This window comes from Pristiophorus japonicus, chromosome 14 (assembly GCF_044704955.1).
Source record: "Pristiophorus japonicus isolate sPriJap1 chromosome 14, sPriJap1.hap1, whole genome shotgun sequence".
In the NCBI taxonomy this organism is placed as follows: Eukaryota; Metazoa; Chordata; class Chondrichthyes; family Pristiophoridae; genus Pristiophorus; species Pristiophorus japonicus.
Window position 1 is genome coordinate 29980743 of NC_091990.1, and position 17633 is coordinate 29998375.

At 46.0% G+C, this 17633-nt stretch overlaps 1 protein-coding gene across 1 annotated transcript in view; it reads right to left on the reverse strand.

The window, feature by feature from the left end:
• Positions 1 to 17353, reverse strand: part of ldlrap1b (low density lipoprotein receptor adaptor protein 1b) — a 68195-nt gene extending 50842 nt beyond the window's left edge. The window contains exon 1 of the mRNA XM_070899080.1: positions 17269 to 17353. Coding sequence (XP_070755181.1) covers positions 17269 to 17353 — 85 coding nt within the window. The remainder of the gene's footprint in view (positions 1 to 17268) is intronic.
• Between the last annotated feature and the right edge of the window lie 280 nt (positions 17354 to 17633).

Consider the following 17633-nt stretch of genomic DNA (forward strand, 5'->3'; position numbering starts at 1 on the left):
AAAACACATTTAACGGCATGTTAAAAGAGGTGTAACCCAGTGCCAGTGTTCTCGACTAGGCCAACATCATCAACATCGAAGCACTGACCACACTCAACCAGCTCCGCTGGGTGGGCCACATTGTCCACATGCCCGACACAAGACTCCCAAAGCAAGTGCTCTACTCGGAACTCCTACATGGCAAGCGATCCCCAGGTGGGCAGAGGAAACATTCCAAGGACACCCTCAAAGCCTCCTTGATAAAATGCAACATCCCCACCGACACCTGGGAGTCCCTGGCCAGAGACCACCCTAAGTGGAGGAAGAGCATCCGGGGGGACGCTGAGCACCTCGCGTCTCATCGCCGAGAGCATGCAGAAAGCAAGCGCAGGCAGCGGAAGGAGCATGCGGCAAACCGGACTCCCCACCCACCCTTTCCTTCAACCACTGTCTGTCCCACCTGTGACAGAGACTGTAATTCCCATATTGGACTGTACAGTCACCTGAGAACTCACTTTTAGAGTGGAAGCAAGTCTTCCTCGATTTCGAGGGACTGCCTATGATGATGAAAATTGATGGTGAAAATGTTTCATTGTTTACATTTACGAGGGGGTCATATGGGTAGCATACATGAAATGGGAATTTCAATGTCGTACTGGGTGTACATAAAATGATGGAGTGGGATCAACATCCTGGCCTTCAACACTTTCATGGAGCCTCGACTGTCACAACCAAACGTTTTTCTTCAAAAATAAACACACACATTTTCTCCCCTTTTCTGGTGCAGTTCCATGGCCCCAGCTGCTCTCTGAGGCCTCCACTGTCTGGCCATCATTCAATGAAGACCAAGAGATAATCTAATAGAAGCCTTCAAAAAGAGTATATAAATGAAAGATTTCCACCACTCAGTGAATCTGTAACATGGAAGCACGAATTAAAGATTAGTACTAGAAATCTAAAGGGAGAGGTTAGAAGGATTTTTCCCCCCCCCAATATATAGATTATTAGATTTGGAATGCTTAATCACAGAAGTCTATTGAAGCCTAGGAGAGGGAGAATTAAACACAAAGACAATTATTAAAAGGGACACAGAAAGAGCAGAGAAATGAGACGATGGCACTCCAGTGAAGCAGCCAATACCAGCATAGACATGAAATACATTCTGCAATGAAATGTCTATGATTTCACCTTCAGAATCCATTCCATATAACAAATAGTGGACTGTCGATTCACTCATTTTGAGTGTACGAACTGCTAAAAGGAGCCAGGTTAATAAGGGGGTTGAGAAATCCACACATTTATTTCTGATAAAATCAAATCATTAGCTGTTCTGAACCATCCAAATCTTATGTTTCTTTCATATGGCTCCCAGTCCCCTCAGTAAAGAGGCCTTCACCATTCTTAAAAAGCCTTTGACTAGTTGTATTTTTCTCCCCCCTGCCCCCATCACTCATTGCTTTTCAGCCTTTCAGATTGGGGCTCGGCACGAGCGTAACACTAAAAGCAGATTTTTGGATCCATTTCTATTTCCTTTTGTACGTATCACATCAGAGCAAAGTATAACTTTAAAAGGATGCAGCGTTCATTGTGGTGAGTTATGACATTTCCATCAGTTGTGAAATAAAAGAGCACATTCAACAACTTCTCGAACAGCAGGGACTTACCCAACTTGCAGTTGCTTACAAACGGTCAGTATTTTGAATCTTACTTGTAATCTCTGAAATACCCCCAGAATAATCGGGAGTTCAAATAGCTTGGCTACTACGAGTGGTGCTGAGCAGTACTGCCAGGGAAGGAGGACCCAGGTTAGATGCTTGGTCTGTTCTGTTAACTGATCACAGCCAATGCAACAGTAGGCCTTAGCACTCCGGGGAGGCAAAGAAAAATGGGGAATTGTTTCCCCCCCCCCGCCCCCCCGAGTGGCTGCTGCCAGTGTGCATGTGTGGTTAGCCCGAGGACAAACCTGAGCTCAGTAGTGATGGGTGAATTTCCTGTCAAAACTAACCATATTAAAAAAAGGCACATGCAGTGGATTGTGGCCGGCACCCGTGAAATCTTGCATGGGACACCTTCAGGAAAGAAAGGAGGAATAAGAAGTTTAAAATCTTTAATCCTTACAGTGTGATTGAATAGCTGCTTATTCTGGGTTAACAAGTTGACCTTTGACCTTATTCTATGTCTTCCAGTCCATTATTTGGAGGCTCCTGCACCTACATTTCATTAGTATTCACTTCTCACTCAAGATGAATTGAAAATAAAGATGCACATTAATTTTTAAATGGGTGGGTAAAAGTATACAAAATTCCAATTACAAATTCACATTTGGGCATGGGATCCTTTTTTTTTTTAAAAACAAAGTTAAATCCTGTAGGTAAACATTTTTAATCTTCAGATCACAAGTACTGGCATTTAAAGAGCTGAATGAGATTTTAATCAAACTAGATGGGCAAGGTAAGGTTCAATGGTTTGTTGACGAGTATTGTGCAGGAATCACTGCAACACCCAACTTCATGAATTGAAATTATTCAGAACGAGTGCCGCCTTGCTCCATATCTTGATGAGGAATGAGCAGTTTGAACACCAAAAGAATCAAATACCTGTACTATTGATCGTTTCCCAATTCATGTGCCAACTTAAAAAATAATGATACAAGACATGCATCACGCCAGTAAGAATACTTAAAATCAGTCTTCTTATCTTGTAGTACCCAGGGAGCAAAAGTAAGGAGTGTCTTAAGGAGAAAAGAGAGGCCGAAAGGTTTAGGCAGGGAGTTCCAGAGCTTGGGGCCTAGGCAACAGAAGGACTGCCACCAATGGTGGAGCGATTATAATCAGGGATGTTCAAGAGGGCAGAATTTGAGGAGCGCAGATATCGCGGGGAATTGTGGGGCTAAAGGAGATTACAGAGATGGGAGGCGCGAGGCGGAGGGATTTGTAAACAAGGATGAGAATTTTGAAATCGAGGCATTGCTTAACCGGGAGCCAATGTAGGTCACCGAGCACAGGGGTGACTTGGTGCGAGTTAGGACACAGGCAGCCAAGTTTTGGATCACCTCAAGTTTACGTAGGGTAGAATGTGGGAGACCAGCCAGGAGTGTGTTAGAATAGTCAAGTCTAGGAGGTAACAAAGGCATGGATGAGGGTTTCAGTAGCAGATGAGCCGACGCAGGGGCGGAGAGGGGCGATGTTACGGAGGTGGAAACATGAGGTCTTAGTTATGCTGCGGATATGTGGTCAGAAGCTCATTTCAGGGTCAAATATGACACCAAGCTTGCGAACAGTGTGGTTCAGCCTCAGACAGAAGTTGGGGACAGGGATGGAGTCAGTGGTTAGGGAATTGAATTTATGGCGGGGACCGAAAACAATCCAGAACTGGATGTTGGACAAGCAGTCTGATAATTTGGAGACTGTGGAGGGGTCGAGAGAAGTGGTGGTGAGGTAAAGCTGGGTATCATCGGCGTACATGTGGAAGGTGACGCTGTGTTTCCGGATGATGTCGCAAAGGGACAGCATATAGATGAGAAATAGGAGGGGGCCAAGGATAGATCCTTGGGGGACACCAGAGGTTATGATGCGGGTGCAGGAAGACAAGCCGTTCAGGTGATTCTCTGGCTACGATTAGATAGATAAGAATGGAACCAGGTGAGTGCAGTCCCACCCAGCTGGGCGACGGTGGAGAGGCGTAGGAGAAGGACCGCACTTCAAAATTACTTCATTGGCTGTAAAGTGCTTTGAGACATCCGGTGGCCATGAAAGGCGCTGTACAAATGCAAGTTTTTCTTTCGTTCAAAAACCAGGCGGGTTGGTGTCGGGTGAGAGGTTAAAGCATTAAAAATCTGAATGCCGATCCCAACCCGCCCACTCTAATCCACCCATTTTAAAAGAATCATAGAATGGTTACAGCACAGAAGGAGGCCATTCAGCCCATCCAGCCTGTGCTGGTTCTCTGCAAGAGCACTTCAGCTAGTCCCACTCCCCCGCCCTTTCCCCGTAGCCCTGCAATTTTTTTGTCTTCAGGTATTTATCCAATTCCCTTTTGAAAGTCACGATTCAGGCTGTGCATTCCAGATCCTAACCACTCGCTGCGTAAAAAAGATTTTCCTCGTGTCGCCTTTGGTTCTTCTGCCAATCACCTTAAATCTGTGTCCTCTGGTTCTCGACCCTTCTGCCAATGGGAACAGTTTCTCTCGATCTACTCTGTCTCGACCCCTCAGGATTTTGAACACCTCGATCAAATCTTCTCTCAGCCTTTTGTGCTCGAACAACCCCAGCTTCGCTCACCCCTGGAACCATTCTTGTAAATCTTTTCTGCGCCCTCTCTAAAGTTTTCACCTTCTTCCTAAAGTGTGATGCCCAGAACGCCAGTTGAGGACGAGCCAGTGTTTTTATAAATGGTCCATCATAACTTCCTTGCTTTTTTACTCTATTTATAAAGCCCAGGATCCCGCATGCTTTTTTAACCGCTTTCTCAACCTGCCCAGCCACCATCAACGATTTTTGCCCATATACCCCCAGGTCTCTCTGTTCATGCAACCCCTTTAGAATTGTACCCTTTAGTTTATATTGCCTCTCCTCATTCTACCAAAATGTATCACTTTGCAATTTTCTGCGTTAAATGTCATCTGCCATGTGTCCACCCATTCCACCAGCCTGTCTACATCCGCTTGAAGTCTATCACTATCCTCCTCACTGTTCACCATACTTACAAGTTTTGTGTCACCTGCAAATTGTGAAATTGTGCCCTGTACCCCCAAGCTACATTGGATGTACAAGGTTACATTGACAGTGATTAAAAGAGATGATAATTCTATTCCTTTAACACTCACAGCTTCAATAGGCCACTGGCGTAGCTACAAACTACAAGGCATTTAGAAAGCAACGTGTAAAGTGGATTACATACATCCAAAGCACCATTTACAAGACACAAACCATATCACTGGATACATGATTCACTTGCTGCAAGCCACAATGGCATTGGCTTTGCTCCTACCCCCATAGCAAGATATTTTTACTGTCTGGTGTTTATGAGGAGCAAGATTACTTCCTGAAACACGCCATGGACCACAACCACCCTAGAAAGGCAATCCTAATATTCTTTTGAAACTAGTCAGGTCATCAAATCCCACGCAGTATAGTAGTCAAGAGTACAAAATATAATTATTCAACATTCCACTGATATCCAACTCAGGTATATTCCCAAGTTACTACAATCACCCCACTGGCAGCTCACTTTCACACACCCCATATTCTTTATATATATAGAAACATCGAAACAGAAAATAGGTGCAGGAGTAGGCCATTCGGCCCTTTGAGCCTGCACCGCCATTCAATAAGATCATGGCTGATCATTCCTTCAGTACCCCTTTCCTGCTTTCTCTCCATACCCCTTGATCCCCTTAACCGTAAGTGCCATATCTAACTCCCTCTTGAATATATCCAGTGAAATGGCATCAACAACTCTCTGCGGCAGGGAATTCCACAGGTTAACATCTCACTGAGTGAAGAAGTTTCTCCTCATCTCAGTCCTAAATGGCCTACCCCTTATCCTAAGACTATATTCCCTGGTTCTGGACTTCCCCAACATCGGGAACATTCTTCCTGCATCTAACCTGTCCAGTCCTGTCAGAATCTTATATGTTTCCATGAGATCCCCTCTCATCCTTCTAAACTCCAGGGAATAAAGACCCAGTTGATCCAGTCTCTCCTCATATGACAGCCCAGCCATCCCTGGAATCAGTCTGGTGAACCTTCGCTGCACTCCCTCAAAAGCAAGAACGTCCTTCCTCAGACTAGGAAACCAAAACTGAACACAATATTCCAGGTGAGGCCTCACTAAGGCCCTGTACAACTGCATTAAGACCTCCCTGCTTCTATATTCAAATCCCCTAGCTATGTAGGCCAACATACCATTTGCCTTCTGTACCTGCGTGCCCACTTTCAGTGACTGATGAACCATTACACCCAGGTCTCGTTGCACCTCCCCTTTTCCTATTCTGCCTTCGTGTTTTTGCCCCCAAAATGGATAACCTCACATTTATCCACATTATACTGCATCTGCCATGCATTTGCCCACTCACCTAACCTGTCCTGCAGCCTCTTAGCATCCTCCTCACAGCTCACACCGCCACCCAGTTTAGTGTCATCTGCAAACTTGGAGATGTTACACTCTATTCCTTCATCCAAATCGTTAATGTATATTGTAAAGAACTGAGGTCCCAGCACTGAGCCCTGCGGCACTCCACTAGTCACTGCCTGCCATTCTGAAAAGACCCGTTTATCCCGACTCTCTGCTTTCTGTCTGCCAACCAGTTCCCTATTCACGTCAGTATATTACCCTCAATACTATGTGCTTTGATTTTGCAGAACAATCTCTTGTACGGGACCTTGTCAAAAGCCTTTTGAAAGTCCAAATACACCACATCTACTGGTTCTCCCTTGTCCACTCTGCTCGTTACATCCTCAAAAAATTCCAGAAGATTCGTCAAGCATGATTTCCCTTTCATAAATCCATGCTGACTTGGTCCGACCCTGTCACTGCTTTCCAAATGCGCTGCTATTTCATCCTTCATGATTTAGTCCAACATTTTCCCCACTACTGATGTTAAGCTAACCGGTCTATAATTACCCGTTTTCTCTCTCCCTCCTTTTTTAAAAAGTGGTGTTACATTAGCTACCCTCCAGTCCATGGGAACAGATCCCGAGTCGATATAGACTGTTGGAAAATGATCACCAATGCATCCACTATTTCTAGGGCCACTTCCTTGAGCACTCTGGGATGCAGACTATCAGGCCCCGGGGATTTATCGGCCTTCAATCCCATCAATTTCCCCAACACAATTTCCCGCCTAATAAGGATATCCTTCAGTTCCTCCTTCTCACTCGACCCACTGTTCCCTAGTACCTTCGGAAGGTTATTTGTATCTTCCTTCGTGAAGTCAAAACCGAAGTACTGCAAGTTCTCCAAAGCCAAATTATGAGCAAACAGAAAATAGAAATACAACTTTATCTAGGTATTCTTTCAGCCTCAAAGAGAGCCCTGCTTAACGGAGGCAATCAGAGGGCGGGCAGCAATCCTGCTCACAGGAGGCAGGTTGGCTCTTTAAATATTATAATGAGGCTTCGTGCTTCATGGTGCTCCACCATTTTAAATTTAACTCTGGCTTGACAGGTTTCCCAGGCCACTGGGAACCTGTTAGCTAAAGGGAGTACTGTACTGCTGGATACAGGAGCTAAGTGCTTTATCATTTACCTGCTGGATCCAGCATGCCTTGCCAACCCTACAAACGGACACCCCCTCCGACCCTTCTAATCTCCACCCCCTCACATCTCGAGGCTTCTGCCCCCCCGGTCTTCGATCCTCTGCCCCTGACCATTCCTCCAGCCCTCGATCCCCTCTTTGACATCTCCCCTCCTGGCCCCCGATCACCTTCCGACCTCCCCCCTCCGCTCAGATCCCTGCCTGCCTCATTTATGCGGCCTAGTGTCACAGGCCTACCCGCCCACAGCCAACCAGTCTCTCCATCTGGCTGGCTGCAGGCAGGGAACAGTGATTCTAAATGCTAAACAGGCCCTTCGGGAAACTAATTGTCCCGCGTGGAATACTTTCCAGTGTCTCACCCAGTACAAATTAAAATTCTGACCCTAGTATCAGATACAGTACATAGATCCCTAAAAATGCAGGAAGCTACAATCCCAGAATTAATGACGAATATGGGTGGAGTTTTAGCATACTACAAAATACATGTAGATACAAATTACTGTGTGCACCACACATTATGCAACAATCAGTTGTATAGTAGTTATATTGCTGAACTAGGAATCTAGAGGCATGACCGAATAATCCAGGGACATTGAGATCAAGTTCCGCCAGAGGTTTGAGAATTTGAATTCAGTTAAAAAAACAATCTGTAAATAGAATAAAAAGCAGGTGTCAGTAAAAAAGTGACAATGAAGCTGTCCTTGCCCAGTCTGGCCTATATGTGATTCCAGTCTCACACCAATGTGGTTGACTCTTAAATGCCCTCTGTAGTGGCCTAGCCAGCCAATCAAACCACTAGGGACATGCATTAAATGCCAACTGTGCCAGCAACACCCATATCCCAAAAATGAATTAAAAAATTAATTTGAATTAAAAAGTTACACCTGATATCCATATGGCAATCCAGTGTTCAACCCAAGTGCGGGTGCCAGGCTGCTTGCAGGCCAATCGGCAAGTCAGCCGGCAAAAATGTTTCCATTGCGGCCACGGCAGTGGGTCCTCCCCTTTAAGGGCGGCCATACTGCCGGGCCGCACTCGGTGCACTAGCTCCGCACTGGCAGAAAAACCTGCCGGGGACACCACGCGGCGGGGGATCGATGGATGGAGCTAAATATCGACGAGTAAGAATTTTTATTGCTTTTTTTATTGTTTTCATTGACGGTGCAAGCACTAGGGCAGGATGGGGTCCAGGCCAAAAAATTCCCGATTTCGGTTGGATCGGCCAGTTGACCCCAAAGCGGCGGCCATTTGATTTTTAGGAATGGCTGCTGCAAACGGGCATTAACGGGTCTCTTTGAGACCCTGAATTTCGGCCCCATTGTCCATTGCATTTGTCAGATGCATTGAGAGGTACATAGCACTGCAACACAAGGTCTTTACAAACTAAGTTAGGCTAAAAATGGAGGACACAAGATGCCTTAAGGTTTGTGGCAGGAGTCACAACTCAACACGTGAAGAGCAATTTCCACAGTTGTGATATTAAAGATATTCCCGCCCTTCTCTGTCATTTTCTTCCTCCAGTCTGGGAGATCAACTCAGCTTGGGGCACAGTTCGTTGCTACCCAACCTACAATTCCCATCCAAGTAAGTATTCTTCATGCATGAGTCTAGATGGCAAATGTATGTAGGCACTCTTTCCATGGAGATCATCACAACCAACTTGGATCTCCTTCTTACTTGGCAGCCACACTTACCATTTCCTAACAAGAGTCACTGATTAATAGGAGAGTTAAAGAACTTGCATTTCTATAGCACCTATCATGACTTCAGGAAGACCCAAAGTACTTCACAGCCAATGAAGAAGTGTTGTAATGTAGACAAAAAACAAAATTCAGAATTGGGAAAGTTAACTGATTTCTCTCCCCTGCACTCAGACATTTGGGCCTGGAATTTGTGGCCCTGAACTGGCAGCGTTCGCTGTCATTCTGTCTTTGAAACTGACCGCAACTTCAGGATTTAGCACTTGCGCGAACTAATGCGGAAATCCTGAGGTTATGTCCTGTCATTCACTGCTCCTCCACAGACTGCGCTGTTAAAAAGTTTCAATTATAATTTTTTTTTTAAGTTTGTTCATCTTCTCCCCAGGTCAGAGCCCCAATCTTTGTTTTATTGTCTCTAACATTTTTTTAAAAGTTAGAATTTTAAGAACTTACCCACTTTCTGGCTCATTATCTGTGAGAATTCTGCATTTTGATTGGTTGCTTGGACAGCTTGTTAATGTCACAGTAACTTGCACTAGGGGATCCCTACTATATTCTGTTGACACAGCAGAAAACCCGAACGTCGACACAGAGATCGCAAGGTGTTTGGGCAAAGCTTACTTCGGGGCCAGTGACAAACACCTTTGCTACACCGCTGACCACACATTCCGAGCCATTGATGTCAATTGCAACATTCCTTCTACTCCAACCGAGATCAGCGAAAGCAAAAGACCGAGGATCAGATCTGCTACCCTCTTGGTCTCCTTGGCTCAGATCCAAGCGGGGTGGTGTACATACCAATTGAGCCATGAGGGATCATACAATTTATATAACCCATAATATTCATCATTTTTAGAAAGACTCATTCCAGAGAACACACCACATGGGAAATAGTCGCATCAGTTTTCTACTTCTGCTTTTGCCACGATACAATTAAAGGATCGTGGGTTGTGCATGTGATTTCCTGGTATGGTCAGAGCACACAAATAGAAGGTTTACCTTACTGTGCCCTGCACAGTGTGACCATCACTAGAAAAGAAATCCAAGAATAGCCCTTTTGCACAGATTGAGAACAGTGATTCCTGTTGCACTGCTTCATTACTAGTCGTATGGGCTCACATGCATAGAAGCATTTGATGCATTCAGAAACCTCCTCCGATTCGGATGCCCCCAAAAGTTCGTCACCATCTTCCGCCTGCTCCACGACGACATGCAGGCCGTGATCCTTACCAACGGATCCATCACAGACCCAATTCAAGTCTGGACCGGGGTCAAACAGGGCTGCGTCATCGCCCCAACCCTCTTCTCAATCTTTCTCGCCGCCATGCTCCACCTCACAGTCAACAAGCTCCCCGCTGGATTGGAACTAAACTACAGAACCAGAGGGAACCTGTTCAACCTTCGCCGTCTCCAGGCCAGGTCCAAGACTGCCCCTACCTCTGTCGTCGAGCTACAGTATGCGGACGACGCCTGCATCTGCGCACATTCAGAGGCTGCACTCCAGGACATAGTCGACGTATTTAATGAGACGTACGAAAGCATGGGCCTTACGCTAAACATCAGTACGACAAAGGTCCTCCACCATCCTGTCCTCACCACACAGCACTGTCCCCCAGTCATCAAGATCCTCGGGAGCCTCCTATCAACAAGAGCAGGCATCGATGACGAGATCCAACACTGCCTTCAGTGCGCCAGTGTAGCCTTCGGTCGCCTGAGGAAAAGAATGTTTGAAGACCAGACCCTCCAAACTGCCACCAAGCTCATGGTCTACAGGGCTATAATAATACCTGCCCTCCTGTATGGCTCAGAGACATGGACCACGTACAGTAGACACCTCGAGTTGCTGGAGAAATATCACCAAAGATGTCTCCGCAAGATCCTACAAATCCCCTGGGAGGACAGACGCACCAACATCAGTGTCCTCGTCCAGACTAACATCCCCAGCATTGAAGCACTGACCACACTCGATCAGCTTCGCTGGGCAGGCCACATAGTCCGCATGCCAGACACGAGACTCCCAAAGCAATTGCTCTACTCGGAGCTCCTTCATGGCAAACGAGCCAAAGGTGGGCAGCGGAAACTTTACAAGGACACCCTCAAAGCCTCCCTGATAAAGTGCAACATCCCCACTGACACCTGGGAGTCCCTGGCCCAAGACCGCCCTAAGTGGAGGAAGTGCATCCGAGAGGGCGCTGAGCACCTCGAGTCTCAACGCCGAGAGCATGCAGAAATCAAGCGCAGCCAGCAGAAAGAGCGTGCGGCAAACCAGTCCCACCCTCCCCTTCCCTCAACGACTATCTGTCCCACCTGTGACAGGGACCGTGGCTCTCGTATTGGACTGTTCAGCCACCAAAGAACTCACTTCAGGAGTGGAAGCAAGTCTTCCTCGATTCCGAGGGACTGCCTATGGTGATGACTGGTTTTTAAAGTGTTACAACCCTGAGTTGGTGTAAAGATGAAGGGAAGTTTGCAGACAAGTTCAGTTCCTAAACAGCATGCTCAACACCACAATGGTCGTGGGAAGCAATAAAATCTGCTTGTATTTATACTTTTGGAATTTGAACTTTTTCATCAAATGATTTTTATTAAGTGTCATGTTCTAATTGTTAGTTTTAATTTTTGAAATCAGGTATCAGTAAACAGAAGTCGTGTTATGAAATGGGTGTGGTAGCTGTATACCCTTATACTCACAGTACTGTGTGTATATATAAAAAGCACCAGAATAAAAATACATTTCCACAACATGCAAAATATGAGGCCCTATAAAAACAGTCAGTGGCAATTTAAGTGAATCCAGATAATGATTTGAAAACAGCAGCTAGGTACCATTTTAGTATCATCATGGTTTGCTCAGTCAAAAACTCAATGTCTGAATGTACATCAAGACAATAATTGCATTTATATACAGGGTAGCACCTTTTCCACCCTCACAGCACCCCAAAGTGTGTCATAGACAATGAATAACTTTTTGATGTGTAGTGATTATTTTGTAGGAGAACACAGAAGCCAGTTTGTACACAACAAAGTCCCACAAACAGCAATGAGATAAAGACCAGCAAATCTATTTTGGTAGTTGAGGGCAGAATGTTGGCCAGAAAACTGGGACAATTCTCCGCTCTTCAAATATTGTGTCATGTCCACCTAAACAGGCAGGTCTCTTTGGTTTCACGTTTCATCTGAAAGACCGCACCTCCAACAATGTAGCAGTCCCTCAGTGTTGCAGTTCAGTGCCAGCCTTGATTATGTGCTCAAGTCCTGAAATGGAAGCTGAACCCACAACCTTCTGACTGAAGAGGTGGGAACGCTACTGCTGGGCCAATCTGACAATAGGTAGGAGGCATACAGACAAGGAGGAGTCCAAGTTTAGTTACTGGTTTGCGCCGAGTAAATGACCTCAAACAGGATGTTGTGCACATGATTGACGTCACCAGGCTAGAGAGAAAAAAATATCACTGTCCCATTTCTGATCACTGTTTAATGACATATTGAAAATCCACCCGAGGGCAAGGACAATACGAGACTTCATTCTGATGACCCATTAGTCGAATGGCCCACAAATTCTCATCCTTTAGGCTTATAACTGAAGAATGGCAAGAAACAGGGGGGCCGCTGATGGTAGTAACTAATATCCAAACTATGTTCCAGTATCAGTCACTGTGGTCAGTCAGTCACTGCGATCAATCAGTCACAGCATCAGTCACTTTAAAGTTTGTTACAGCACACGTTGCAAGAACTTGAATCAACAATCCGCAGGAACAAAATCACCGACAGACACTATGTCAGTGTTTAATATTCACTGTACCAGCTATCTCCTTAATAGATGTTTTATTTGTACGCACACCCGGCACCATTTACATTCTTGGATCATTTAACAAGGAGTTTTATGAGGTTGGGGAAAGACGAAGAGTTACAGCCAAAACATTTGTTTCCCTTACCCCAAAAGTCTGTACGGACAGTGGCATGCTGCCCATCATCATAGGCAGTCCCTCGGAATTGAGGAAGACTTGCTTCCACTACTAAATTGAGTTATTTGGTGGCTGAACAGTCCAACATGAGAGCCACAGACCCTGTCACAGGTGGGACAGACATTCGTCGGGGGACAGGGGGGTGGGACTGATTTACCACACGCTCCTTCCGCTGCCTGCGCTTGACCTCTTCACGCTCGCAGCGTTGAGATTCGAGGAGCATGACGCCCTCCCGGATGCACTTTCTCCACCTAGGGCAGTCTTTGGCCAGGGTCTCCCAGGTGTAAGTGGTGATGTCGCACTTTACCAGGGAGGCTTTGAGGGTGTCCTTGTAACGTTTCCGCTGCCCACCTTTGGCTCGTTTGCCATGAAGGAGCTCTACATAGAGCAATTGCTTTGGGAGTCTCATGTCTGGCATGCGAACTAAGTGGCCTGTCCAGCAAAGCTGATCGAGTGTGGTTAGTGCTTCAATGCTGTTGATGTTAGCCTGGGTGAGGACATGGACGTTGGTGCGTCTATCCTCCCAGGGGATTTGCAGGATCTTGCGGAGACATCATTGGTGATATACCTCCAGCAACTTGAGGTGTTCTGTACATTATCCGTGCCTCTGATCCATACAGGAGGGCGGGTATTACTACAGCCCTGTAGACCATGAGCTTGGTGGTAAGTTTGAGGGCCTGGTCTTCGAACACTCTTTTCCTCAGGCGCACTGGAGGCGATGTTGAATCTCCGCATCAATGTCTGTCTTTGTTGACAAGAGGCTCCCAAGGTATGGGGAGTGGTCCATGTTCTCAAGGACCACACCGTGAATCTTGTTGACATGGGGGCAGTGCTGTGCAGTAAGGGCAGGCTGGTGGAGGACCTTTGTCTTACGGATGTTAAGCATGTGGCCCATGCTTTCATATGCCTCGGTGAATACATTGACTATATCCTGGAGTTCAGCCTCAGAATGTGCGCAGACACAGGCGTCGTCCGCATACTGCAAGTCAACAACCGAGGTTTGGGTGATCTTGGACCTGGCCTGGAGGCGGCGTAGGTTAAACAGCTTCCCACTGGTTCTGTAGTTTAATTCCACTCCAGTGGGGAGCTCGTTGACTGTGAGGTGGAGCGTGGCAGCGAGGAAGATTGAAAAGAGGGTTGGAGCGATGACACAGTCCTGTTTGACCCCGGTCCAGACGTGGAATGGGTCTGTAATGGATCCGCTGGTAAGGATCACGGCCTGCATGTCATCGTGGAGCAGGCGAAGGATGTTGACAAACTTTCGGGGGCATCCAAAACGGAGCAGGATGCTCCATAAACCCTCACGGTCGAGTGTCAAAGGCCTTTGTGAAATCGAAAAAGGCCATGTATAAGGGCTGGCACTGCTCCCTGCATTTTTCCTGCAGCTGTCGTGCTACAAAGATCATATCCGTTGTTCCCCGAAGGGGACAAAATCGGCACTGCGACTCCGGGAGGAGCTCCTCGGCCACAGGGAGAAGATAGTTAAGGAGAACTCTAGCGACAACCTTCCCAGTGGTTGATAGCAGGGAGATTCCCCTGTAGTTGCTGCAGTCGGATTTGTTCCCTCTTTTAAAAATAGAAACAATCACTGCATCTCTGAGATTATGGCATGCTGCCCACAATCTCACTGGCACACCACTTAAGCGAAACCATATTCTAAGTCAATACTAACAAGACCACTAAAAGAAGGTAGGTGGGATGGAAGCCGGCATTGTTTTCTGACATTTCTTAGCTGGAGCCCATCAGCATCTATATGGCTCTATATTTATTTTGAACTCACTAAATTCATAAGAACATAAGAATTAGGAGCAGGTGTAGGCCATATGGCCCCTCGAGCCTGCTCCACCATTCAACATGATCATGGCTGATCTTCGACCTCAACTCCACTTTCCTGCCCTTTACACATATCCCTTCATTCCCTTAGTGTTCAAAAATCTAGTGATCTCAGCCTTGAATATACTCAACAAATTCATAATGTTCATTGAGGTAAAAGAGGAATCAAATTGTCAAAACAAGTGGACAATTTGGTCCTTGTTTACTGTAATGCATTTGTTTCATGGGTCCTTAGCAACACATTGCTATTAAGAACTAGTTGGTTTATTAGCAAAAAGGTTTAACAATCATACTACACATTACCAGTTCATCCACCAGGTTCACAACCATCTACCTCATCGTGGATCCCCCAAACCCAACTGGCTGGGGTTTTATGGAGCCTTGTGAACACCACGTGACTGGCTAACACTCTGCAAACCAGTGAGCATACTCACAGGTGCATACATTATATTTACCAACTAAAAACAAAGGATTATGCATCGAGAAGCCACCCTTGGTGTGCTGAATGGAACAATGTGGGTGGATTGAGTAGCTGACCAGTCACAGTGTGGTTTCAGAGGGACAGCTCCACAGCCTTCCCCATACTTCCCTCAACCCCAGTGGTCGCACAATACTCCATACATCAGACACAGCATGCAGGACTGATATATTTTGTGTTGCGGGCGGGGAAAGAGGCACGGTTAGGCAAGACTAGTACTGTTACAGTATGTCAGAATTGCATCCGCTGTCACAAGATGTTGTTTGAAGTCCAAATACAATTTCAAAAATAAAAACACTTATGTCATCTATGATTCACCTGTTTATGCACTTAAACCCCCTGGACATCCTGAACAACGTGTCTGCTTCGAATCTGGGTAATAGCAATCTCACTACCAGGAAACAATGGTTATGTAATTTTCGAGGAACCATTTCAGAAGGGCAGATTACCACCATGATAAAGTGCTACTATAATGATATTAATTCACTGGCTGATTGTACAGTTGGTACAGTTTGACAGTGGCTTATGTGGCATTTATGGATACAGTGAGTCTGTTGGCACAGTCAGACACACTGGTTTAGGAATGCAGCACTCCAGGGTAATTTGCTGGCTGTGACCTTGAGGGTTAAACCATACAAGGATATAAGGAGCTTTGCTACCTTGGCTAGGGTTGTCCATGTGCTGTGCTCACAGTTAGTTCCGATAATCGTCAGCTACTGCTAATGCTTGTGCTAGGCAACATGTTTGCCACATCCACAATCCTGAGATAAACTATTCCAGCACTACAATGGTACAATCTAAGTTGCCTTCAAGTAAATTTCAAGTTTGAAGTTAAATTGCGAAATATGATCAAATACATTGTTGCAACCAACTGAATAAAAGCTTTTAATACCTTACTACCATCACATGATGCTGTAATCTTTCAGCTTGACTGAAATAATCTTCTACTTGTTAAAGGGACACTCCAAATTTTGGCGCATATAGAACCGACTTCAAGTGCCAACGAGAAAATTGGTGCTCAGTATGATAACTGATGCTCAACATGGTACATTTAAAGAATCTCCGTCGCCACAGGCTCACCGGCCCACCCTCCCTTTCCATTTAAAAATCTCATTAGCAGAGGCCAGCAGCACATCACTCTTCAAAAAAGAAACGTGCACAAGTCCTACACATTGCAAACCGTGTCAAATAGTCAGAAGTCAGTGAGCACTGCCAGGAAGTCTAGAAAATAAATCAACCAAGCTTCTCACCCACAATTTCATGCACAGTGTGGCCCGAGGGGATTAGGTCAGTCCATTGCCTCAACCCCCAGACTAGTGCAATATGATATTCTGAGAGCACTCTGACCAGTCTTCACATCTGCAGCCCACCCCCAAGGTATCAGTGCCCTGTTGGTGTACCCGAGGTCTTACTGCCAGAAGGTAAAGTTACAGGAGCTAGTGATGAACATGAAAGAATTGATGTGTGCGGGCAGTGCGAGGCCTCGCTGAGAAACTCGCCGAGGGCATACTTGAAATTCCTTTCAGGCCCTGGGAAAAAGTCATGAACTCTGATGGCAATAGTGGAGTGAGCACGTCAGTCTACCCGGGGGAGGGGAGGCGACCCGCAGTTTCAGGGAGACGCCTTTAAAAGATGTTTTCTTTAAAAAAAAGCAAATTAATAAACATTCAATGTCGGAGTAATCCCGGGCGGATTGGAATCAATACGGTCACAGTATAACTGAAGCTGAAAGGAATTCCTAACTAGTGAAATTGACAGTTCCCTGGTCAGTTACACACGTTGACACGTTTATTCTAACCGCAAGAGACAGGTCTCCATTTACAGCCGTGCTTTGCCTGTCTTGAAGTCGAATTCATGATCCACCTTAAACCTTCAAAAGTACAAAGTAGCTGAAAGGTTGTCTCCCAGCACCTAGACCGACGAGAGACGGGCACACAGCAATCTGTAACCATGTAGCGACATGCACCGAACCAGCAACTTAGTCAGTGCTGAGCAACTTTAACCCGCCGCCACGCAATAACATTAGCCCCTAAAGTCTGATTGTAAATGAACATACTTTTGTGTTTACCACTTCCCCAGCTTTGTTTCGCGATGCTGGGACTTCTTATAATCGCTCGTCCGGCTGACTTTAAAGCATCCATGTTATAAATCCCCCTCCCACCCACCCCCCCACAAAAAAAATAATAAACCAGAGAAGAAATGTGTTCCAGGAAGCGCTCCAGCCGCGCCTTCCCTTCTTATTACAATCTCCTCCTGTAAACTTTCTAACCCGTCAATGGAGTTTAGGGGAGGTGACATTTATGTAAAACACATCGGTCCAGCCGTGACGCAAGACGTCCCTGACATTGCGTTCGTCGATCACCAGTTAAACTCCCTCTCCGCGAGAAGGGACGGAAATGCACCTCTGCCAAACTCTGCCGA